We start from the raw sequence: 27,733 nt of genomic DNA on the forward strand, positions 1-27,733 counted from the left end.
CAGCGCCGATCCTGGGCCAGTAACCCCGAAAAGTAAACTTCACATTTTATATTAACAATTGACAACATAGCAAATGCTTTAAAAAGCGTGTATTGACTCAAATTTACTACATGCAATTGTAAGCTTCATATTACAATACATGCACTGTTATTCTTCTGACATCCCTTGAAATGTTTTATTAAACAAACTTATTCTTGTTATTTGTGTGAGCAGTTTCCCCTGCTAATGAAACCAGAGTGTGATTGAGGACATGACAACTCAACCTATAGTTGGTACCAAATGCAGCTTGTGAAAAGGGAAAATGTACAGAACACACAAGATGGAATCACAATTCTTAAGTTTAATTTTATTGTAGTGTAAAACTAACAGACGAGATAATACCATATGGGGTGGCACAGCTGACTGTCAACGCCAGGGACCCAAGTTCAAATCTACCCTCGGGTGACTGTGCAGAGTTTGCACATCCTTAATGTCTGTATTGGTTTCCTCGCACCATCCAATGATGTATCAAGCTAGATGTATCAGCCATGGCAAATGCAGGGTTACTGGTATAGGGTAGTGGGATAGCCTGAAGATCAGGGTGAACACGATGGGCTGAATGGCCTGCTCCCACACTGTAGGGATTCTATGAATAATTTTTAAATTGTCCCAAAAGTTAGGAGTTCTTAATGAATGGGATGTAAGATCCCTAAAAATAGTACCGAACATGGAGGGCATGCCAACTTCACTGCATCCAGCATCAATTAAAAAAAGTCATATCCCATCCAAATAGCAAATATCCATTCATTATACAAGTCTAATCAGTAGCCACCATAAAAGATGCAACAGCTGCCCACATACCACCACCCTCACTTCCATTCAGGGCCCTAAACAGTCCTTCGAAGGGAAGCAGGGCTTCACTTGCATCACGTCCAACTTAAGTCTATTGCTCCTTTTGTGGCCTTCTCTATGTAGGCGAGGCCAAATGTAGACTAGGTGACCATTTCGTTCAGCATCTTTGCCTGACCCATAATAGCCATCCTAACCTCCCAGTCACCACCCCTTTCAACTCTCCACCCCAATCTCCCTCCATGTCCATCCTCAGCCTCCTCCAATGTGGTGATGCAAAACTCAAAGAAGAGCATCTTGTCTTCTGTCTGGGCACCCTAGAGCCTGGAGAACTCAACACTCAGTTCTCCAATTTCAACTAACATTCCCACGAATTCCCCCGGCTCTCCTTCCAGCCCCACCTCATTCCTTCCATTCCATCTTCAGACCCTCCCTTCCAGCCACTAACTAGATTTATCCGTCCCACTGACCACAGGTTGTACCTACTACTAGTGTTTACCAATCACCACCATTCCACCTGCCCCTCTCTATCTGCAGCTACCCCAGCCCCACATCCCATCCTGAAGGGTAATACCCGAAACGCTTATTGCTTCTTTCCTCCAGATGCTGCCTGGGTTGCTGTGTTCTTCCAGCCTCCTGGATTCCAGCATTTGCAGTTCTTTTTTGTCTCTCTTGTCAACAACATTTTCAACTTGTGTACTCTGGAACAGCTGGAAATTTTTTAATGTTTCTTTAAACTGTGTACCTGAAGACAAACTTTTTCCCATTCATTCTCATACTATTTGCATTTCAATGTAACGAAACAAGTCACTGAATTGGAATTACGTGGCAGTTTATTTTGTCAATCTTTTCACATCAGCGCACAAATCACACTTCTAATATTTAAAATGAAAAACTGTCCAAACTTTAGTTGTAAAGCACAATAATTTAACGAAAAGCATCGGAAGTTTTCATGCCTATTAAATAGCTTTAACAAGGTGAAAAAAGTCATGCAGAAATACAAACCGATTTGCTGAAACGGACTCGACGAAACGTGTTCCTCTGATATTTTAGGAGTGGTAACTCGATTCATTCAAAACCAAAAATAACAATTTACCAAAGTGTGTTTTTTTTAACATGAAGCAGCGTCGATAGCTTTGATATTTGGAAGTTCTTAGAAGATAACTTGACCTCGTAGCCTGCAAATCCTACAAGAACACGGTTTGTGTCACAACAAAGTTGACGCCGGTCCGGCAGCAATCAACCATATCCACATTATTTTATTTAGGTTGCTTCAAGTTGATTTGTAATATCGGCAAAAGGTATAACAACAAGTAGTTGTTTTTACAACACTTCCCTTTGGCTATGAGCACAATCACAGCAGGATCGTTCCGAAGTTGCCCTGAAAAAGCAATCACTGAATGGACGGGCACGGGACTCTCTTCATACACGAAACTAGCTTCGATCGAGTGGAAGAAACGATTCGATTCTCGTATAACCTGGCGAAAGTCACTCAGTTACACTACTTTAAAAGCGCTATTAAAAACCTGTCTGAACACTGAGTGCAAGCAAACACATCGCAGGACAGAAAACTAAAAGTTGTATGGTCGATCCAAAACAGGCTGTGGAGTTTGTTCCGACAAACTTGGAGAAGAAGGCAAGAAGTTATTTCCTTTGTTTATGAAGTTCGCACACAAAACCTCTTGGAAACGGGCAGAGAACTGCATTTCTTTCTACTTGTTACGAGATTTCCCAGCGGAGCAAATAAATCAGAGAAATAAAAACAGGCAGCAGTTTGATATGTTAGAAACCGAAAACGCACACTTAAATCGAAAGAAAATCCGAGACCGGCCGGCGATGCCATGCCAAGGAGTTTGGGTACTTACTACGGGTCGTTGGTGAATCGTGGGCTCCGGGGCGGCTGATATCCGTACAAATGGCAGTACAGGACGTCGAAGCAGAAGCAGCACATCTCCGAGTTGACCACCATGTTCCTGCCACCAGGGCAGCCACTGAAACCGTTAGCGCGGGTCACGTCCTTGCAGTGGTTTTCGTTAGAGTTGTTAGAAGAGGTGGAGGACGAACAGCTCGATAGCTTCTGCTTCTTCACTCCACAGCACCCCGCGGCCATCTTGGAATCCACCGGCGCTTCCGCGAAGCCCCGCTTTCTACCCATACTCCTCCGCGGTGTCGAAGGGGCGGGGCTGGGAGAGGAGGGGGCGGGGCTGAGCCGGAGCGCGCTTGCGCCTGGCGGTCCTGCAATGGGAAGGGGGGGTGGAGTAAGAAGAGGAGCGAGACAGAGAAAAAAAAATACTGGATCATATCGCACGTGCTGTGGTCCACGAGGTCCTGTCATTAACAGCCAACCGAACGGGGTTCAGCCCCCTCCCGCGCTATCATCACCATGGTAACGCGACCTACTGAATGCCAGCTGTCAACTCGCACACGCACAAACCAAACACCCCGGAGTTCGCCACCTACGATATGCCGCTTTCCGTGAGTGATCCGATTTACAGTTACTTTGAACCCACGCAGCCTGTATTTTTAAGTGTCATATGCCCGGTCCCGCATCGTCGGGAATTCTTTGCGAGAGGGCCGGTCTCTGCACATCGGGAATGCTCTCCCAATTATTCATACTTATTCCAACTGGTCAGGGCCGGCCCTCTCCCCTAGTATGAACCGTGCGAGCAGACAACATAAGCAAGCAATCCCGGAATCTCCTTCAAAAACAAGAAAATAACCCAGTGCTGCGGCTAGAGGATCCTGAGTATGGGTGGATCGATGGGGTGAATATCTTTCCCCTCTCTATGTGAATGACTTAACCTGTACACTCACAATCTTAGTAAGTTACTACAAAACACACGCTTGAAAAAAGTCGCAATCACGAAACAGATGGGTCCAGTAAAGTATTGTGTAATGTTATAATATGTATGACTTATAATTTAGTCGGAGTTATAACACCAGGTTTGCTGCAAATTGCATGATAGGAAACCATTCCACGAATTGCAAGACTTATTAGAAGGAGTCTTTAACAACTGATTTATAAACAGAAGAATCTTGGGTTCATTTACAATTTACACAATGCCTGTATTTCTAAAGATAAAACTGCAATTCACACTACTATTGCAACTACTTTGGCTGACGAGATTAGGTATGGTGAATGATGGGGATTTTAATGACAGCTAGAAACTGTGCAAAAGGGAACAAATCACAAAGCAAATCAGTGGCTTAAACACGTTTTAGGCAAGAGAGTAAAGATGTCACAAGATCACTTGAACAAAAACATTATTAATTTTATAAAGGTTGGGATACTGCTGTGTAAGACATTGGCAGGTGCAAGCCAGAGTACTGTAGAAACTGTCACCTTATCAATGCACAACCTTTAGAAAACAAACCGACAATTTAAGACAAATATTGGAAACACAAGAAAAGACTAAGAAATTTGAAAGCAAAAGAACTGAGGATGCTGTAAGTCAAAAACCACAAAACAGAAATTGCTGGAAAAACTCAGCAGCTTTGGCAGTTCAGAGGAAGAGTTATTCGACTCTAAACACATTAACTCAGACTTCTATCTACAGATGCTGCCAGACCTGCTGAGTTTTTCCAGCAATTTCTGTTTTGTCACTAAGGAAATTCAGCTTGTTTCAGAAAAGAGAAATTTAAGTTTGAAATTGCAAAGGTAATTAGTAAAGCTAAATGAGGCAATCACAACAAGCTCCATCTCATGCATCTATTCAATATAAAATTTTAAATTACACTCTCATCAACAAAATAATCTTCTGGGCTGAGGAGGAGACAGAATTAAGCACTGTGGAGTCTGAGTTGTTGATGAACTCTTAGCCATCAAGGTCTATGGGGTAACATTTTCAATATGATATATTATTTTGTCAATGGCATCTAGAGAATAGAAGGAAAGGATTCAGCTACTGAAAGTTTACACCAGTGATAAAAAAATCAGGAATGGCATTCAGATTGATTGGGTGTAATATACAGGAGAAAGAAACTTAAAAGGTGGAACTTTTAACAGAATGAAGAAAAAAAAGACAGGAAATGTATTCTCAAATGGTGATTGGACTAAAATTAGTATTGAAAATAATGAAACAAAACAGTATCAGAGATAATGGGAACTGCAGATGCTGGAGATTCCAAGATAATAAAATGTGAGGCTGGATGAACACAGCAGGCCAAGCAGCATCTCAGGAGCACAAAAGCTGACGTTTCGGGCCTAGACCCTTCATCAGAGAGGGCGATGGGGAGAGGGTTCTGAAATAAATAGGGAGGGAGGGGGAGCCGGACCAAAGATGGATAGAGGAGAAGATAGGTGCAGAGGAGAGTACAGGTGGGGAGGGGATAGGTCAGTCCAGAGAGGACGGACAGTCAAGGAGGAGGGATGAGGTTAGTAGGTGGGAAATGGAGCTGCGGCTTGAGGTGGGAGGAGGGGATAGGTGAGAAGAAGAACAGGTTAGGGAGGCGGGGATGAGCTGTGCTGGTTTAGTGATGCAGTGGGGGGAGGGGACGAGCTGGGCTGGTTTTGGGACGCAGTGGGGGAAGGGAAGATTTTGAAGCTTGTGAAGTCCGCATTGATACCATAGGGCTGCAAGGTTCCCAAGCGGAATATGAGTTGCTGTTCCTACAACCTTCGGGTGGCATCATTGTGGCACTGCAGGAGGCCCATGATAGACATGTCGTCTAAGGAATGGGAGGGGTAATTAAAATGGTTCGCGACTGGGAGGTGCAGTTGTTTATTGCAAACTGAGTGGAGGTGTTCTGCAAAGTGGTCCCCAAGCTTCCGCTTGGTTTCCCCAATGTAGAGGAAGCCTCACCGGGTACAGTGGATACAGTTTACTATATTGGCAGATGTGCAGGTGAACATCTGCTTAATATGGAAAGTCATCTTGGGGCCTAGGATGGGGGCGAGGGAGGAGGTGTGGGGGAAAGTGTAGGACTTCCTGCGGTTACAAGTGAAGGTGCCGGGTGTTATGGGGTTGGAGGGGAGTGTGGAGCGGACAAGTGAGTCATGGAGAGAGTGCTCTCTCTTTAAGGCAGACAAGGGTGGGGATGGAAAAATGTCTTGGGTGGTGGGGTCGGATTGTAGATGATGGAAGTGTCGGAGGATGATGCGTTGTATCTGAAGGTTGGTGGGGTGGTATGTGAGGACAAGGGGGATTCTTTTAGGGTGGTTATTGCGGGGGCGGGGTGTGAGGGATGTGTCGTGGGAAATGCGGGAGACACGTTCAAGGGGTTCTCGAGCACTGCGGGGCGGGGGGTGAAGTTGCAGTCCTTGAAGAACGCGACCATCTGGGATGTGCGGGAGTGGAATGCCTCATCCTGGGAGCTGGTGCGGCCGAGGCAAAGGAATTGGGAATAGGGGATGGAATTTTTGCAGGCGGGGTGGGAGGGAGGAGGTGTATTCTAGGTAGCTATGGGATTCGGTGGGCTTGAAGTGGACATCAGTTTCTAGCTGGTTGCCTGAGATGGAGACAGAGAGGTCCAGGAAGGTGAGGATGTGTTGGAGATGGCCCAGGTGAACTTGAGGTTGGAGTGGAAGGTGTTGGTGGAGTGGATGAACTGTTCAAGCTCCTCTTGGGAGCAAGAGGTGGCGCCGATACAGTCATTAATGTAACGGAGGAAGAGGTGGGGTTTGGGGCCAGTGTAGGTGCGGAAGAGGGACTATTCCATGTAACCTACAAAGAGGCTGGCATAGCTTGGGCCCATGCGGGTACCCATGGCCACCCCCTTTGTAGGAAGTGGGAGGAATCGAAAGAAAAGTTGTTGAGGGTGAGGATGAGTTCGGCTAGGCGGATGAGGGTTTCAGTGGAGGAGAACTGGTCAGGCCTGCGGGACAGGAAGAAGCAGAGGGTCTTAAGGCCATCTGCATGAGGAATGCAGGTGTATAGGGACTGGACGTCCATGGTGAAAATGAGTTGTTGGGGGCCAGGGAATTGGAAGTTCTGGAGAAGGTGGAGGGTGTGGGCAGTGTGACGGACGTAGGTGGGGAGTTCCTGGACCAAGGGGGAGAAAATGGAGTCCAGATAGGTGGAGATGAGTTCAGTGGGGCAGGAGCAGGCGGAGACAATAAGTCAGCCAGGGCAGACGGGTTTGTGGATTTTGGGAAGGAGATAGAAACAGGCAGTGCAGAGTTGGGGAACAATGAGGCTGAAGGCTGTGGGTGGGAGGTTACCTGAGGTGATGAGGTCATAGATGGTATTGGAGATGATGGTTTGGTGCTCGGGGGTGGGGTCATGATCAACGGGGCGGCAGGAAGGTGGTGTCGGAGGGTTGGCGTTTGGCCTCGGCGATGTAGAGGTCAGTGCGCCATACTACCACTGCGCCTCTCTGGTCTGCAGGTTTGATGGGGAGGTTGGGGTTGGAGCAGAGGGCTGCCCATACTGTGGGGGAGAGGTTTGAGTGGGTGAGAGGGGTGGAGAGGTTGAGGCGGTTAATGTCTCGATGACAGTTGGAGATGAAGAGGTCGAGGGAGGGTAGGAGGCCTGGGGATGGTGTCCAGGAGGCGGGTGAAGGGCTCAGTGGAGGGAGGGATAGGCTCCCAGTTAAAGAAGTAAGCGTGGAGGCGAAGGCAGCGGAAAAACTGCTGTATGTCCAAACGTGACTGGTATTCGTTGATGTGAGGTTGGAGGGGGACAAAGGTGAGCCCCTTGCTTAGGACTGACCGTTTGTTCTCAGTCAATGGGAGGTCTGGGGGGATGGTGAAGATTCGGCAGGGCTGAGTAGGTGTCGGCTGTGGGCGGGGTTCCGTCAGTGTTGGCTATGGGCAGGGTATTCAAAACCATTAGTTATGCTGTACACTGAACTTGTGGATTCTGATAGCCGAAGAGCAAAAATCTCTGTGCACCCTAAGAGGATTTTTAATCAGCTCTGAATTATTTAAGTTAATATGCAGTTTTACAAGAACTGTACTGTTCCATTTCATGGAACAGTGTGTAATGTCGCAAAAAGTCTTACAATCACATAAATTCTTAGAATTTAGGAATAACCACTCTCTGTCAAATGTTAGCAGTCGTACATGATAAAAAAAATTGTTATAAAATTCTACCATATTATGTCTAGTTTTATCTTAGTACACTAATTAGTTATATACTTTCAGGCTCCAACAATGTAAACTGTGCTTTGTAATTTGTGAGGTTTGTGCAATATTTTGTCATTATTCATTGACAGTAAAGAAGATGATGAAGCATCTGTATTGTAAGAAAATTAAGCATTTAATTGTAGTTCAAATCTAAAGATTTGATTTGGTTTTTAGACATCAAGTTAAGCTCATTAAGGGAGGAATGGGGCATCTGAAAATTTAAAAACAAAAATCTCAAATTGATCATTATATTTCTACCAAGGCCGATTAAAGCAGGAAGGTTTTGTGCATTTCATAAAGAAAATATATGAACAATTAGCTTTATATAGAACCTAGAGCTAGATTTTCACCCAGTTCACAGTCAAATTTTAACCTAATTATCTAATATCCATATCAACATAGACTGCCTCGTTCATTTGTAGGATGCTTCAATATACTTAGCATCCATAGATTCTTGTTGTTTAATAATTAACATGTTAGTTCCTTTCTCCTGAACTGCTGTATCAATAGAAAGATCCTGAAGTGAAACAGTCCTTTTTTTAAAAAAAAATTCAGTAAGTTGAGACAAATGCTGCTTGGCCTGTAGTGTTCATCCAGCTCTACATTTTGTTATCTTGGATTCTCCAGCATCTGTAGTTCCCATTATCTCTGAATAAGTTAAGACACTTGCATAAGAATTAATTTGACCTGTAAATTCAATGACTTCACAAATTCATATTTTTTAGGGGGTCTGGAGGTGCCCTCTAGAAAGGTAGCGTGCAGAAAATGATTACAAAAGCTCACCTGTTATAGAACTGTCTGTCTTTGTAAATATCTGTATGAACCAGATATAGCTTGCTTGACAGAGGAGATAATGGGAACTGCAGATGCTGGAGAGTCCATGATAACAAAGTGTGGGGCTGGATGAACACAGCAGGCCAAGCAGCATCTTAGGAGCACAAAAGCTGACGTTTCAGGCCTAGACCCTTCATAAAACTACCTATTAAAGTGCTTGGATAGTAAAATTTAAGTTTTAAAACAGAACAATGACAGGGTCTTACTGAAGGAAATGAAGCTTACTTACTTGAATTATCTGAAACAATTCAATCTTTAACTTTCTGCTTACACAAAATTGTTTACAATAGTTTTCAATAAATGCAAAACAAAATTATTCATCTATGCCCTTATGATATATACCATCCCAACAATACATCATTTGACAGTTGAGATTTTAAAAAATAGTGAATTTTTTTTAATAATGTTAGCTAGGGTATGTATAAACATGATGAATAAACATGTAATATACCAGACAGAATAAAAGAGGAAGACACAGCCAGAAACAATAAACCTTTTCTTTGTATTGTGTCTTTCACAACTGCAGAACATCCCAAAGCATTTTACAGTGAATTGTGCGCTTTTGATGTGTAATGACTGCACTAATGGAGGAAAGTGATGGAAACTGGTGATGACAATTCTATCAAGTGGCACTCAGCAATAACTTGATGTGTAGTTAGGTTGTACCAAAACCACTCAGCTCCAGGCCTCATTAACAGCTTTGGTTCAAATGTGAACAAAAGAGATGAACTTAAGAGATAAGGTAAGCCTAACTATCCTTAACATCCAGACAGCATTTAACTGTTAGTCATCAAGAAAAGGTAAATTGCAGGAATAACCCTCCACTGGTAAATACTCACACATAGATGTTTATCATTATCGTAGGTCAGCCATCTCAGACTCAGGACATCATTACAGGGACTCCTTAGAGTGGTGTCCTTAACCTAACCATTCACAGCTGTATCAATGACCTTCCCATCATCATGTGGCCAAAAGTGGGTATGTTCACTGAAGATTGTATAATGTTCAACACCTTTTGCAAGTCTTAAATATCAGATTCAGTGTCTATATACAGCAAGACCTGAACAAATTCGATGCTTGGACTAGTAGGTACCAAGTAACATTTACACCACATAAGTTCCAGGCAACCACCATTTCCATATGAGACAATCTAACTATTGACATTTAATGACATTACTATGGATGAATTCATCACTATCGATATCCTGGGACTGTTGTCAAGAAATTGAACTGGACCAATCATATAAATACTGTGGCTACAATAACAGGTCAATGTTTGAAATTCTGTGGTGAATAACTCCTCTCTTCCCAGTACCTTCCACCATCAAAGTACAAGTCAGGACTGTGATGTGTTGCATGTTGTTGGGCATGCAGCTCCAACAACATTCAAGAAGCTTGATACTATCCAGGACACAACAGCCCACTTGACTAGAATACTACCTATCACTTTCAACATTCACTTCATTTATCGCTGATGCACAGTGGCAGCAGTGTGTACCATCTATATGATGCACTGCAGGAACTCACCAAGATTCCTCTGACAGTACCTTCCATACCTATAACCTTTACCACTAAGGTCAAAAGAATAGATGCATGGAAACACAACCTGTAAGTTCCTCTTCAGACCACACAACATCTTAACTTAGTACAGTATCATCAGATCTTCATTGTCATTGCATCAAAATCCTAGGACTTCCTTCCTAACAGTACTATGGGTGTCTACTCATCCTAAGACCTCCGTGACTTAGAGGATAAGGCAAGTTGAGACTGGGGATCAGACAAGTATTTTTGTGATAGTCAAAGTACTCTAATATGAAACGTCACCTTCATGCTGCCCAGGGTAAGAGATGTTACAGAATATCTACAGGACCTACTTCTGGGAGAGGTGATTAGCCAGTGGTCATGATCAACATTTGTACCAACGGTTTGGTTAGGAATAGGGGTGAGGTTCTGAAACAGATTTCAGAGAACTGGGTAAAAGATTGAAAGGCATGACCTCTAAAGCATTAGTTTCACCTTTTCTCCCAATCCTACTTGCTAATGAGCATAGAAATAGGAGACTCAAGCAATTGAACATGAAACTGGAAAGCTGGTGTAAAGAGTGAGTATCAGATTTCTGGGGAAGATGTGAGCTATATAAGCTGGATAGTCAACATTTGGGGGAAAAAATGGCTGCTACAGATAGAAAAGTGGTGCTGCTGCACCCCAGACTGGCCAGGATTTGTAACACGGAACGTTAGGCATAGAAACCTACGGATCTTACACCAATATCATTATTTTATATTAGCCTACACCAAGCTCCTGGACACATAATGTTGGCTAACACCATCTCCAAGCTACAAATTGTAGGGCCTAAGTATCCAAGTTCAGCATGATATCCATAAAATGTCTTCAAAATTTTAATATCTTTGTGTCACGTCCAAGCTTTCCCAAATGTTTGAAGAACAAAGTGTCAGTTTTACATACATATCTGAGGCAGTTTCAGTCGAACCCCAAAGAAATTAAAAATTAATGGTCAAGAAATGTGCAATGGTCATTTTACACTACTTCAATACAACGTACTTCAAGGTCAGAGATAATGTCTGTGTAAGTAAATTGCAACAATGTAAAATTTTCTTGGAAATTGACAAAAAATGTAGCTTCTCTATGATCTGTTTAGGTCATGGAAATGATTTTACGCATTCTTTTCAAAGACAAAAAATGAATAAACTCTTTTTCAGTCACTAAACATTTTTAAATGTTTCAGATATACCGGATTCTTTACAATTGACATGCATTCTTACAAAGCAAAAGAGTATCACTTTCATTATGTTTATAGTGGCAATTTTCATGTGCCATGGATTAAAAATTTAACCGAACTACTTTATTTGTGACCTTTTAAATTAATCTCAATCTTTGTAAGTCCATCATGATGGTCTGATGTTGTTTGTTTAATTTAAAATAATGATACGCTCTTGCATTTACAAAACGTTTTCTTCATTTAATAATGTCAAGATCTTACATTTTAAATGCATAGATATGTGACAAGTAACATATTCAATAAAAAATTAACAAGTTGTTCAGTCTGATCTTTTAAAAGACTTGCCTTTTATCAAACAGAGAAAATTGAGGAGTTTAATGGAGTTTTTAAAATCTGGAAGTATTTTGTGTGGATACCAGTGAAAGATTATTTTTTCTCTCAAATTGCTTGGTGAACCGTTGACAAAGTGACGTGGAAGAATGAAGGATGAAGATAGAATTTTCTTTATATAACGAGCCTTGATTTTAACCCCACTCCCATAGATCCCTTTCCAATATCCCACCCAGCCATCACCCTAATCTTCTAGAAACTTGGTGATAACTGAGGAATAGGCGACTTAAATAAAGTGTAAAACTTACCCAATTTTTTTTTGCCTTCATATGACCAACTATTATCATAAATTCCAGGATTCAAAACCACCCACTACAAATTGGCAGTCTCCTATCTAAGTAAAGACATGATAGGTATCATCTGGAATTTTTATCTGAGAAATTTATCATCAGGAAAATAACTGTCACAGAGTGAAGTCAACATCAGAAATGACCCAAATAGGTACATTTATACTTTTTCTTTAATATTTATGGTCCAGGAGAAGCAGGAGTGTTCTTCTGCACCCCATGAGGAAACAATGGGCCACTTCATTGTACCTGATCACAAAAATCTTGCTGCTACTAGACAATCAGACAATATCTTCTACAAATTCAATCTAGAGTATGATCTTGAACATGGAAATAAAACTTGGAGCGCCAGGCCTCAGCATTTGAGTTTGTCATTTGTCTTGGCTTCTCCTATGTACCAGTGTTACCCTGAGATAAAATCAACAGCACAGTTACTAGAATGTGGGGTTGAATTTTACCAGAACTCAGCTAAGTGTACAATTTCAGGAAGTTTCATGGATAGTTTCTCTCCTTGAGCCCAACAGGTTTTCTCATGATGTTCTCCACAACTCATTTCATTACCCATCCACCATTTTCTAAGGCAATCTGCTCACCCTATCTTCCCTTTCATCAGAGATGGAAATACTTACCACTGCCACAACTTTCTGGAATTCTTGTGTCATATTTAAAATGGAGTTGTGCACCTGTTCAAACATTGTCACTCAAGAACTATACTGTACATTGCAGTCCTGAAGAAGATGGACAAGGGCAAGACAGCTGCACACTTCACCAACAGGGACCTAGAGCTTTTGATGCAGAGGAGGTTATTCTCTTCGGATCATCAGTGGAGCCCGTGTCAAAAGATCCTGGTCTGAAATTGCCACCAAGGTCAGTGTATTGTCCACAGTCTGGAGGAACACCCAGTAAGGACACAATATTGTTCAAGACCTCTCTGCTCTGTGAGTAAGTGTCACCATCTTCTCTCAGCTAATTCACAGTCAATCTAAATCTGCTACTGCACCCAACTTTCACGAAGGCTCACTGAGTACCACATGTAACATTTTCTACCACTCACATTCACCCACCAAATCCCCCACACTACCAACACACCTCTGGGCTGCCTGCTCACTCACATGAGACACCGTTCTCCCATTTACATTAGAACTGACAGCTGTGTCAGCCACTCAATTCATCCTTTTATCTCATTCCAGGAGAAAACAGTCCACCATATGGCAGAGTAAGCCATGATATGTTGTGGGATGCCCGACATTCGTCTCCTCATTCCCTACGAGGAGAGGATCCTTATGCTACATGGAGAAGACAACCATTCATATGGTGATGTCAAAACCAACTGACTGCATCCAAGTCCCTGGACTGCTAACAGACACTGCCCTTAACTTAACTGTGCTGGAAGACCGTGATTGAAAGCTGTCTCCATTGCCTTTCCTGAGAACTCTCCTTAGACTTTGAGACATAGCTATTTGATTGAAACATAAGCAGTGTGATTGTCATGTAGGTTACTGTCAGTTCTGTAGTACAGTGTCAGTATGGTTCTGAGGAAGGGTCACTGGGCCCGAAATGTTCATTCTGTTTTTTTCTGTCACAGATGCTGTCAGACCTGCAGAGTTTTCCCAGCAATTTTGTGGTTTTTATTCCTACTGGAGTTTAAAAGAGTGATGAGTTGCTTGACTGAAGTGAATGCAATCCCAAATGATCTTGACAGGGTAAACATGGAAAGGAAGTTTCCTGTTGTGGATCAGTCTACAAATAGGGTCACTATTTTAAAAATAGTTCCATTTCAGGCCAGAATTGAGGAGAAAGTTTTTCCCTTATGCAGTTATGCACCTTTTTATCTCTCTGGTTTAGAAGGCACAGAAGGATGTCATTGAACATTTTTAAGAAAGGGATCGATAAATTTTTGTTAGGTAAGAGAATTAAGGGTTATTGGATAGTTTGGAATATGGAATTTAAAACACAAACAGATCAGCCATAATCTTATTGGAAGATAGGGTAGGCTTTAAGGGTCAAATAGCCTACTTCTACTCCTATTGTATATGTTTTGCTTGCAAACCTCCTCTGAATTACTTCCAATATATTTACATTCTTTTTTAAATAAGCTAACAAATATTGTACACAACACTCCAAAGGTGTTCTCACCAATGCCCTGTATAACTGAAGCATAACTTCTCTCCTTTTATAGTCATTTCCCTTTGCCATAAACAAAATATTTAATTAACTTTCCTTTTACTTAATGAACTTGCATAATAATCTTTTTGATTCATGCACTAGGACACCCAGATCTCTCAACGGCTTAGCGCTCTGCAGTCTTTCACCAATTAGTTATCATTGTTTCTTTATAACTCTTCTACCAATATGGATAATCTCACACTTTCCCGTATTTTACCCCATTTGCCAGATGTCTAACCACCCACTTTATTTAGATCCCTCTGTAGCACCCTTATGTCCTTTCACAACGAGCTTTCCTGCCTCGCTTTGTGTCATCAGCAAATTTGATGTCCAAACCTTCAGTTTCTGCATCTCCATCATTTATATGAATTGTAAAAAGCTGACAGCCCAACACTTATCACTGTGGCATATTGCTCATTACATTTTGAGAAACAGAAAATGACCAAGTAATGCTTTATTCTCTATTTCCTGTTAGCTAGTCAATCAACTATTCAGTAGAGTTTGTTACCCCTATACAGATAGTTTCTGAAACAACATTTGATGTAACACTTTCTCAAATGCCTTCTTAAAATCTAAGTTCAGAATGTCCACTGGTTTCTCTTTATCCACTGAACATGTTAATTCCTCAAATAGCTCCATTGAATTGGTAATACATGATTTTCTATTCGCAAAACCACATTGACACTTCTCTAAATGCCCTGCCAAAATGCATTTAGTAATAGCTTCTAATGTCTTTCCAAGACAGATGTTAAACCATTGGTTTCCAAATCTTTTCCCATCATAACCCCATTTTGGTACTTGAAAGTTCCGGAGACCACAGACCCTTAAGGGGGTGGAGAAGGAAGATACCTCAGAGAATGAAGAGGAAATGCCTGTAGAATGGAGTTGGGCAAGTCAAGATGGGCAGAACACCTTTTCGAGCTGAGAGGAGGAATAAGTATGGTGATGGGAGGGGGGGGGAGCAGATGTCTGGGTCAGAGGAAAAGTTCTGTCAAGGGGGTGGGGATGTTAGTGAGGGAAACATCTGTTGGGAGGGGGGAGGTGGTGCCAGAAGATGCCTGAGGAGCACAACGTCTGGCAGAGGGGTGGGGGAGAATTCATATTGTGGTGGAGGAGGTAGGGAGGAGGTGAGAGAAACGCGACAGCTGCAGGAAGAAAACTCTTTCATCCAAAGGGTTTTTACATTAAAAAAACTAACTTCATTTTACTTTTTAGGACAGGTTTCAGGCCTACAAGATTAGACAGTTTGACCACACCCACTATTTTAATAAAAACTGTTGTGAATTAAATGGATCGTCCAGCTGTGAGAACTTGCTTAAGGCCCCACAACAATTATTGCTGCATTGGAGCTTGTGGCCAACCCTACTGGGGTCACAACCCAAAGTCTGTAAGGCTTGTATTAAACTAACTGGTCTATAGATTCCTGAATTCTTCTCCCTTTTGAACAAAAAAGTCACATTTGCCCATTTCTAATCTCATGGAACCTTGCACAAATCTTGGGAATTTTGAGCAATTAAAACTAATGCATCAACTATTTCTCCAGTCACTGCTTTTAAGATACTAGGACATCAAGTTTCGGGGCTCGTCGGCAACATTCCCACTAATTTTTTATCTTTTACAAAGACTTCTGAAATCCATGCACAACTGATTGCCATGTGTCGACCCTCAAAGTGTGCACCTTAGAGGGAACATTGTAAGCCCACAAACCCCAACAATTTGCTCAATGTCGCTTGTAGTTTTCTTGAGTTCCTCCTTCACCTCTATTTTATAGTTCACAGCTATTTCTGGGACTTGTATCTCGTATAGCAAAGACAGATCCCTGGGGCATACCGCTAGTTAAGAGTTGCTACCCTGAAAATGTCCCCCTCATTCCAACTCATAAATTTCTTTTAGGTAGCCAATCTTCCTTCCATGCTAATATACCACATTCAACACCATCCAATTAAGTAGCCTAATGTGTGGCACCTTATTGAATGCCATCTGAAACTCCAGATATATTACACCCATTGCTTCCTCTTTATCTAACTTACTTGTTACTCCTCAAAAGAATTTTAGTAAATTTTTCAGGCATGATTTCTCATTAATGAAGCTATGCTGATTCTGCTTGATCATATTATGCAACTTAAAATGCATGTATCCTTTATAGTAGATTCTGATGTTATTCCCAACAACAGACATTAAGATAACTGGCCTATAGTTACCATTTTTTTCTGTCTGTCCCTTTTTACATAAACATGTTACATTCAGAGTTTTCCAATCTTTTGGGACTCTTCCAGAATATAAAAACTCCTGGAAATTGCTACTAGTGCATCTTTGAGTCTGCTGTGCCATTCAATATAATCATAGCCAATCATGCAATTCAGTACTCTGTTTCCACTTTCTTCCCTCACCCTTTGATCTCTTCAGCTGTAAAAAACAATTGTGACTCCTTGAAAATATTCAATGTTTTGGCATAAACTGTTTTCTCTAACAGAGAAGTCCACAGAGTCTGGGTGAAGAATGTTATCCTTCACTTGGTCCTAAATGGCCAATTCTGTGTTCTTAAACTGTGACATCTGACTCTGAACTTCACAGTTATCAGAAATGTCTTTTCTGCGTTTACCTTGTCTGGACCTGTTAGAATTTTAGAGGTTTCAATGAAATCTACCCTAGTTCTTCTAAACTTCAGTGAATACAGTCCTAACCAATTCAGTCTTTCCTGGACCTCTCGGTCTCTATTTCTGGCATCCACCTGGAAACTGATATCCATTTTAAGCCTACCGACTCTTACAACTACGTAGCATACTCCTCCTCTCACCTACCTTCCTGTAAAAAGGTCATTTCCTATTCCCAATTCCTTCGCCTCCGCCGCATCTGCTCCCGAGATGAGGCATTCCACTCCTGAACTCCCAGATGTCCTTTTTTTCAAGAACCGCAACATCCCCTCCACAGTGATCGAAAATGCCCTTGACTGTGTCTCCCACATTTCCCGCAACACATCCGTCACACCCCCTATCCGCAATAACCAAAACAGAATCCCCCCTCGTCCTCATGTACCACCCCACCAACCACCAAATCCAGCACATCATCCTCCGATATTTCCGCCATCTGCAATCTGACCCCACTACCAAAGACATTTTTCCCCCCCCACGCTTGGTGTTTTCAGGAGGGACCACTCTCTCCATGACTCCCTTGTACGCGCCACACTCCCCTCCAGCCCCACCAGCCCGGGCAGTTTTCCCTGCAACCGAAGCAAGTGCGACACCTGCCCCTATACCTTCCCCTTCATCCCAATCCCAGGCCCTATGAAGACTTTTCACATCAAACAGATGTTCACCTGCACATCTGTCAATGTGATATACTGTATCCGCTGTTCCCATTGTGGCCTCCTCTACATCGGCGAAACCAAATGAAGGCTTGGGGACCACTTTGCGGAACACCTTCGCTCGGTTCACACTAAACAACTGCACCTCCCAGTTGCGAACCATTTCTCCTCCCCCTCCTACTCCTTGGATGACATATTCATCCTGGGCCTCCTACATTGCCACAATGACGCCACCTGAAAGATGCAGGAACAACATCTCATATTTCGCTTGGGAACCCTGCAGTTCAAGGGTATCAATGTGGACTTCACAAGCTTCAAAATCTCCCCTCCCCCGACCACATGCCAAGACCAGCCCAGCTGGTCCCCACCTCTCTCAACATTCCTCCCACATCAAGCCCCACCCCCATCCCCTACCCACTAATGTCATCCCACGCCCCCCTGACCTGTCTGTCCTCCCTGGACTGACCTATCCCCAACTCCCCACCTACATTTACCTTCACTGGCTCTAACCCCACCTCTTTGACCTGTCTGTCTCCCCTCACCCTATCTTCTCCTTTATCCATCTTCTATCCGCCTCCCCCGTCTCCCTATTTATTTCAGAATCCCCTTCCCCTCCCCCATTTCTGAAGAAAGGTCCCAACCCGAAACATCAAGCTCTCCTGCTCCTCTGATGCTGCTTGGCCTGATGTGTTCATCCAGCCTCACACCATGTTATCTCCAGTTATTTTGTAATGTGTCATTTATAATCTGTTGTTCATTCCACACAGTCTTTAACCAACCTATACAAACTGGTCTACAATTAAAGATATGGAGCAACAACAAGCACTTATGTCTTTAACATAAAGTGCCTTTAACATTAAAAAAAATTCCAAGGTCCTTCATAGGGGCATAATCAGAGAAGGGTTAAATTTTTTGCAGGGCCAAATACAGGATGTGACAAAATCTTAGCCAAAGCTGGAAGTTTCCAACAAGACCATAAAATACCAAAGTGACATTGAGGAAGTTAGACAAAGACTTGGAAAGCATGAACCCAGATTGCAGAAGTTTAGCCACTAATGGTAACAAAAGAGCTAGTGATGTAGAAGAGATCAGAGTAGAGGAGTAGGAACAAGATGAGCATTTTAAATTGGAGTAAAGGACTAGAAACCAATTTAAGTCAGCCATGTCAGGAACGAAGAATGGGTAGGATGCTGTGGATTAGGTTATGGGGCTGTAGTAATTTGGACAGGGGACCATAGGAAGCATGCCAAGTTTGAAACTAACAAAGACATGGGCTAAGGTAAAGGCTGAAATTATATGTTACAGAGATGGAAATTAGTTGTCTTCATGACGTTAAAGACTGATATTGGAAGTTAAATTCTGGGTCAGATAGGATGAGAAGTTGTGAACTGTCAGAATAAGTTAATATCAATGACTGGGAGACGGCTGTATCCAGTGGTGAGTGTACAAAATTTGTGGTGAAAGGCTGAAAATATTTATGTCACTTGTTTCAGTATTCAACTGAATAACATTATCTACTGTCAAAGACTCATGATGGACATGTGTACTGGCAAGTGAGAGTTTGGGGAGGGTAGAATTTTGTGACATTAGCAGATACATGAAATCTGATCCCATATCTGATCCCATGTCATCAGGCCCAGGGCACAGTGATTAAAAAGGACTATAATTGGGCAAAGATAATGGGAACTGCAGATGCTGGAGAATTCCAAGATAATAAAATGTGAGGCTGGATGAACACAGCAGGCCAAGCAGCATCTCAGGAGCACAAAAGCTGACGTTTCGGGCCTAGACGCTTCATCAGAGGCTCTGTGCTCCTGAGATGCTGCTTGGCCTGCTGTGTTCATCCAGCCTCACATGTTATTATCTTATAATTGGGCAAAGTTTGATGGTTTGGTGCTAATTGTTGCTGGGATGGTCTATCTAAGATTAGATAGATGAGAGTGCACCTACTGGCAGCAGTACCACTCAGCTGGGCAATGGAGAAGCTTTTGTTTTCAATTCACTCACAGTATGTGGGCAATTCTGGCTTGGTCAACATTTATTGCCCTTCCCTAATTGCCCTTGAGAAGGTGTGGTGAGTTGCCTTCATGAACCACTACAATCTATCTGATGTAGGTAGACCCCCCAACGCCATTACAGAGTTCTATGCTTGTGACCTAACAACAGTGGGGGAATGGCAGAGCAGGATAATGTGTAAGTTGCCCAAGGTAGAGTTTAAGTAGGAACAGGACATGAAAAGCATTCTAATCATACAGAAAATCATTTGTGACTTTGACTAATGATGTATCAGCATTGTCTTAGAACTGTAAACCTAATCAGAAAGATTCAAACATTGACTTGTTGGTAAGAAGGGCATAAACATAGCAAGTGAAAGCACTTCCGAGATCTTTAAACATGAAAGAGAGGCTGGAGATGTGGCTTCAGTTTACATCATAGAAGGGTCAAACATGGGTTTGAGGTTGATTGAAGATGATTGTGAAAGGGATGAGAATACTACGTAAGGAGAATGAATTATTTAAGTATAACTAGAATGGGAATGCAATGTTTAAATTGGGTTATCAGCAGTTCACTAGAATCGGAATCATGGAGACAGGAATTTGTCTTATGGAATATCTCAGAAGCCATGAGAAGAAATTGGATTTGGACTAGAAGAGTCTATGGCTTCAGGATTAGATTGGAGGGAAAGCCTTAATTTGCTCTCCTGGGAGAAGAAAAGGATGCTGCAGCACTGAGGTGCTCAACAGATTGTCATGAAGAATGAAACAAAGAAGCTTATGAGTTTCATGCACTTATTGTTGCAAGTGATTACAATACAAAATTGTGTAACATGTGCTTAGAAATGTAGAAATGCATCATGTGGGCATCATTTGTTTGATAAAAATAAGCTAGGCTGTTTAGAAAGAATAAAATTATTCGGCAGTTCATCTCTACTTTCCTTTATATTTCACACCATCATATACCAGACATCTGAGGTATCCATCCTCTTTCGCAATGTCATGAAATTTGGCTATTGTTGCTTTTGAACAATTCTAAATGTAGATAATACCATTTTAGTATCATGATCAGCACAATTTTACTAGATACAATAGAGAGCATATTTACGGAATTACATCATTGTCTACATCTGTACAGACAAAAAATATAACTTTTAAGTAAACTATTTAAAAACTTTAAATATTTGGTATAGAAACTAGATGTAAATAGTTGGCTATTATTAGTTAAGATAACCTGATAGAAAGAATTATAGAAATTTACAGCATGGGGAGAAGTCATTTGGTTTAGTACATCCACACTAATCAACATTTAGCCATCCAGTCTAATCCAACTTTCCAGCTCCTAGTCTGTAGCCAAGAGGGTTATGACAGTTCAAGTGCCCATGCAAGTACTTTTGAAATGTTGAGAGGGTTTCTGCTTCTCCCATTCTTTCAGGCAGTGAGATCCAGATTACATCACACCCTGAAATTGACTTGACTTTTTCTGAATCCTGTACTACTTATCCTAAATTTGTCTTCTAGTTATGAACCTCTTAAACTATGTTTTCTATAGCACAGTGACAAGAAACATCACAGTACACAACTATAGCTGGAAAAAATATCCAAAAGCTTCCCTCTTGAACAGCTGCAATAATTTTAGAAATAGCCAACAGCTAAATAAATGAAAATGGCATGAGGAAGGAGAATTGACTACACTCAGCTTTTTATGACAAGAGACCTGAAATGGCATATTTTGGGAAAATTTCTAAATGAATATTGAAATACTTGGTAAAATTTATAAACTGGGTATCAAAATAGGGATTTTCCCCCCCATTTTCAATTAGGACACAGATAAGAATAGAATGTGGGGAAGGAACTGCCAAACTCATCCAATCTGGGATTTTTGTTGACTATTATGTTTTTCAATGTCAAAAGAAAACTGGCAAGGTTGTCTATAGGGAAACCGAGCAGTAATTTTGTGTGATAATAAAATGTGAGGCTGGATGAACACAGCAGGCCAAGGAGCATCTCAGGAGCACAAAAGCTGACGTTTCGGGCCTAGACCCTTCATCAGAGATGTGCTCCTGAGATGCTGCTTGGCCTGCTGTGTTCATCCAGCCTCACATTTTATTATCTTGGAATTCTCCAGCATCTGCAGTTCCCATTATCTCTGAGTAATTTTGTGTGTACGATTTATGATGCTTATTCTGGAACTTGGGTAGAAGTAAGAAAATAAAAAGGAAGAAACGTTAAGATAGCAGGGAGAATATTAAAAAAGCACTATCAGAAGTGAAAACAAAACAAGGTAATAGCAAAGAGAAATTACGTGAACCACAAGTCGAAAAACAAAATGTCAAGCAGAATCTAGTGTACACACGATCTGTGGTGTAAACGGACTGCCGATTTGAAGCTGACGTACAGCTAACAAATCATCCAGATAAACAATTACCTATTCTTCGACACAGCAGCCGGAAAATCAAAACTGCCAAATCACTCGATGATTTAAATTCATCATCAAGAAATGTCCCACACGGACTCCAAAAGATTTCTCTTCCGGCTTCACGAGCGACTTGCACTTCTATGGGACTTTCACGGAGCATAAAGGCTTTAGAAGGGGCGCTCGGGGGTGGGGAACGACCCGGTGGTCGGCATGAGACAAACTTGTGTCGAAAGTCAGAATAAATTGAAAAACTGGCCAACAGAATTTTAACTGGCGAGGCAGGTTCGAAGAAGCCTTTGAAGGCCAGAGAGGAGGGATAGCAAGTTGAAGTTGGAGGCTGCCAATCCAATGTATCTTCTCGGTTTTCAATATCACCTAAATCTAGCGTCATGATTTTTTTTTGAAACGGGAGACAATGCTTCCTTCCCCAGACTGATCCTGAGCCGCTTAGGAATTGTCTGTTGAGAATCTGCAGCGTTTTGAACAGGCCAACTATTCTGACATGATCTTCGTAATTTATGTTATCACCTCCTGTGACATAACATGCCAAAGAATTCTAACTCAGCGGACACAGGCCATAACGAGAACCGGAAAGTGAAAATACTCAAGTCACTTCAGGAGCAATGAACTTTTGAATAGGCTAGAGCCGGCTTCACAAGTGGAAGCATTTGCTTAAAGCGCAGAAACCATGAACTTTTTACTCAAACTACTAGACTTTTGATTTTGAAATTAATGAATTAATTTTGACATTTGCAGTACTATCTCAACGTTTAAAACAGCTACAACTCGCTTTAGAGGTACCACTATCGTGCTGTAAGCTAGAGAATTCTGGGATATTGACCCAGACATAACAAAGGAATGGCAATGTATTCCCAAGTCAAGATGGTGCTGTAACTTGGAGGGGAACATGGGGCTACGGTACATCCATTGACACATGTTTCCCAAAGGAATGCGGCGCTGCCAAAACAGCTGACCCCTTCAGTGTCACGGCTGGAACCAGACAGCTGCCAACCATTTGATTTGCAGGCAGTGCGCTGAAGGAGAACTCTTTCTCCCACCCCACCCCCCCACCATGGGAACAGAAGAATTGGTTGAAGTCTTTCTTCAGTGATGGTGGAGAATGAGGTGGACCTTCTGGGTGAAGATGATTGCAAAAGCTTCAGCCTTGTCTCTTGTACTTATACTCACCTCCACCATCTTTGAGGATGGGATAATATACTCATGAAACCTTCTTCTTCCATTCAACTCTGGATGTGCAGGGCTATAGAACTTTGATCTGATACATTTGACATGTAATTAGATGTCATTGAGATGCTATTTAATATGCATATAATCCTGCTTGTAACTTCACCTGATATTATTACCTCATTTTCAGGTATATTCAGAGCTATTCCTGGCAGACACTTCAACATTCCTTTTTTAGGCAAGGCAGATGCACTGACTAGTTGGTATAGTACATTAAAAGATTTGCTGGTCTGTGAGATTACAAATTATGGTGGAGTGCGAGTCTGTTGCTGCTGTTGATCCTCATCATCTCATGGATGCCCAGTTTCGCACAATCCTCATAAGCTGATGGTGATCAAGTGTTAACCACCTGAAATAAAAACAAAGTACTGGAGAAACTCAGCAGGTCTGGCAGCATCATTTGAGAGAGAAACAGTGATAACACTTTCAATCCAAAATGACTCTTCTTCAGAATGCTTTTATTTGTTTTAAACAGTGTCTTGTGAGGTATGACACTTAAACCTGATATGAATCTATTTATCATTTGGCATGTTGGTAGTGTCAATGCAGTGGAAGATATTTCTTCAATGACAGACATTGCACAGGAATTGAAAGGTCACTTGTATCAGTACTGTCATGTATCAGCACCAGATAGGTTGATGAGGACTGTTCAACATACTGATATTTATATGTTGAATTAGGCAACTAAAAATTTCAGATAATTACAAGGACTTAGCACAGGCACTGGCTTCAGCTTTCCCTTGTGACACCCTTACCCTGTCTAAAAGCCACCGCCTCCTGGGGAAGAACTCAACACTAGATATTTTCATCAATTGGTTTATTTTCAGATGTTATTACACACCTTTGGAGCAGGAGGGACTTGAACTAAGGTCTCCCAGCTCAGTACATCACCACTGTATTACATAATCCCAGAACATAGCTCTATTTCATATTTCTTTGTTCAGGGAAGCTGTTACACAACTCTGGATGTTTTTCCTTCCAGCACCAAAATCACCTCTGTTTCTAATCAAAGAACAATTATCATCCATTACCCACCAGATCAAGTGCAACAATAATAAATGTAGGGGAGATGAGGGAAAGACACAGGAACTAAATTAAAATCAAGCTGGAGGCAAAAGAACCCAACCCTATGTGCTTTCCAAATCACCTGTGTTACCTTTTCTTCCCACTTTTCTACCAACAGATCATGCAGGTTTTTAATTAAAATAAAAAATTACAAGCACTGCCTATAAAGAGCAGTGCAACAAAAACAAACTTGAGAAAATGTAGGGAGAGAAGGAGAGGACAGAACCAGCACTAGAAAATTTTTAATCAACCTGTTCAAAGATGTGAAAGTACTTTTTAATCAGCCCATTCAAATATGTTATGATACATCCCTAGAACAGCTGGGACATGGACCTGGGCCTTCTAGCTCAGAGACAAGGACACTAAGTCCAATGAATATCACCTGCTGTCATTCAACTCTGAAGCTGTTCTGGTTGACCTTGTTAGGTATCTGCATTTCTAACATTGACATGAACAACTTCAAAAGGATTCTTTTTCTGTGCTGGTTCTTTAACTCATTGATACATCTCAGTGATAGTGCATCTAAACAATTTAAGTGATAAATATTGAGATTTCCTATCCAGAGTAAATTCTATGACTGTTCTTTCTTCAGTACTTCTTCCGAACAGTGCTCAACACATGGAGGAGTGCTAACGTATCAGCTGAAGAATGGTTTAGGTGGAAATCAGCCAAAGATTTCCTTACCAACTGAAGTAAAATAAATTCAGTTGCATTGTTATTATCAGTTTACTTTAATTTTTTATTATGATAGAAACATTATTTTTTAACTGCAATTAAACGTTTGGCTAAAATGTTTTTCCTGTGCTTATTAGAATAGTTACCAGTTTACTCCTTACTTTTCTTAGAACTTCCTGACAGTCCAACTTCCTTTGTCTTGCCAGCACTCCTTTCTTAGTCATTATATTGTTTTAATTTGAACAATTGGTCAAATTATAAAACATGTTCTTTGCCATCTGAACTTAAACATTGGGATTCCTTAGACAGTTCCTACAAGACCCTCGGCCACTTTCATCTAGAAGGAAAAGATCAGCAAATACATAGGAACACCATCACTGGCAAGTTTCCCCGCAATCCACTCACCATTCTGACTTGGAAACATATCATGTTTCCTGCAGTGTCAGTGGTTCAAAGTTCTAGAAATTCACCTATAAAGCATAGACTGCAGCAGTTCAAGAAGGCAGCTCACCACCTCCTTTTCAAAGGCAACTAGGGCCAAGAAATAAATGCTGGCCAAGCCAGTATGACCATCATTCCACGAATGAATGAAAAAACTCCCAGTGAAACACAAGTGAGTGTGGAAAAGAACAAAAGCAGATAAATGCATGGTTACGAAGATGCTGCATGAGGAAGGACTTCAGATTCCTGGGATATTGGGACCATATAGGGAGGAGAGAGAACCTGTCCTTGTTGCTTGCAACTAAAGAGCCAGGACCAATTTCCTTTTGATGCACTCTGTTCATGCTGTTGGGAAGCATTTAAGCTAATTGGGCAGGGGCATGGGAATCAGAAGGTATTTTTATACCAGATGAATATCGGGATGCATAGAACACTGACAGAGACAGACAGCACTAGAGATTATTTATTCATTTGTGGGATCTTGGTATCACTAGCCAGACCACCATTTTTTGCCATCCCTAGTAGTTCTTGAGAAGCTAGTGGTGAGCTGCTTAATTGAACTGCTACTGTCTATTTTGTGTAGGTATTCCCTCAGTGATGCTTCGGGTTAATTCCAGGATTTTGATCTAATGACACTTAAGGGATGGCAATATATTTCCAAGTCAGGATGGTATTTGGCTTGGAGTAAAACTGGCAGTTGACGATGTTCCCAAGTCTCTGTTGCCCTTGACCATTCAGATGGTAGTGGTCATAGGTTAGAAAGATGCAGTTTAATGAGCCTAGGTATGTTTCTTCAATACATTTTGGGATGATATATAGTGCTACTATTTAGCAATACGGTGAACAGAATGGATTTGGTGCCAGTGGAGGCAGATTGAGGCCCTTAAATGCCAACTCATTGGACCAGAATGGCTTCCTTCTCTATTTTCACAATGTGAATCTGTAATTAATATGTTTTGGTTCCTAAACAAACAGATGAAGAACCGGAAAGGAACAAGGTTATGCCAAACTTGCATCTCACCTTGTTTCAACCACATGTGGTATGCTGTACGCAGTTTTGGTTTCCATATCATAAATGGGATATAGAAATGATTCACTAGAATAATAAGAGTTGAGAAGACATGCTTATGAAGAAAAATTGATTCTAGCTTAGGCTTGTTTTCATTAGGAAAGAAAAGGTTGAATGATGAATTAATAGAGAATTTTAAAATTATGAAAGGGCTTGATATGGTAAATGCCATATGAACAGACATCTTTTTGATCTGGCTGTGAGAAACACAGAAATCACTGACAAGTTTCTTGTAACAAACACCTTGTGTTGTATGGCAGACTTTGAAATACCATGGTGAGAGTGATCCTTGTCAGGACTGCTGCACAGCCTATCTCAACTCCTGCAGCCTCAGTACACATCCGTTATGCACTTGGAGAGGGGACATACCAACACAATATGGCAGATGAATTGTATTAAACTTAACAAATGAGGAGACAATTGCCTGGTTTTGGGGATTTGCATTCGCTAGATAAATAAATAAGATAGGTGTAAAGAAGATGTTTCCACATGTAGGGGAGATCAGAACTAACCATAGCCATAAATATGAGAAAGTCACCGATCAGAAATTCAGGAAAAACTTCATACCTGTAGAATGGATAACATGTCGATTTCGCTATTAGGCTGTGAGCACAGATGCATGAAGGGAAAGTTAGATACGCCAATATGGAGAAAAGTATACAAGGCTACATACCAATAGCATATACCAACGGTGCTAGGTGAAGAGGAATGAGAAGGCACTCATATGGACCACAAATGCTAGAAAACCTATTGGGCCAAATGGCCTCATTACATTCTGTATACTTTATATAATTCTGTATATTAAGGCAGTACTGGAATGGATTCAAAAGATATAATAGAATTACCAGGTCAGCTCTAGAATCTGGGAGCACGAGGAAAGGGCTACTGGAGTTCAAAGTATATTTAAACAGAAGGCTTCAAGATCACTCGGTCAGGATGAAGAATTGTTCCAGAAAGAATCTGAAACCTTGGGAGTCAAGGAGGCGGAGATGAGAGGGTGGTTTGGCTATAGGATGAGGCTGGGGGTGTGTCCAAGCCTCCTGCTCATCCCCACCTCCTTGACCTGACACAACTTGTCCATCTTCTCTACCTATCTGTCCCACCCATGCCATTGACCAATCGCCACCACTCCCTATTTGCACTCACCTATCACCATCCCACCTACTTCCCTAGCCCCACCCCTCCTCTCTATTTATTTTCCAGCTGCCTT

General features: G+C 41.7%; 1 protein-coding gene across 1 annotated transcript in view; it reads right to left on the minus strand.

Moving 5' to 3' along the window:
• Positions 1-27,733, minus strand: part of LOC125458806 (nuclear protein AMMECR1-like) — a 188,198-nt gene that overhangs the window by 113,431 nt on the left and 47,034 nt on the right. The window contains exon 4 of the mRNA XM_048544501.2: positions 2,694-3,063. Within this exon, the coding sequence (XP_048400458.1) occupies positions 2,694-3,063 (370 nt within the window). The remainder of the gene's footprint in view (positions 1-2,693; positions 3,064-27,733) is intronic.

This window comes from Stegostoma tigrinum, chromosome 15 (assembly GCF_030684315.1).
Source record: "Stegostoma tigrinum isolate sSteTig4 chromosome 15, sSteTig4.hap1, whole genome shotgun sequence".
Classification (NCBI taxonomy): Eukaryota; Metazoa; Chordata; class Chondrichthyes; order Orectolobiformes; family Stegostomatidae; genus Stegostoma; species Stegostoma tigrinum.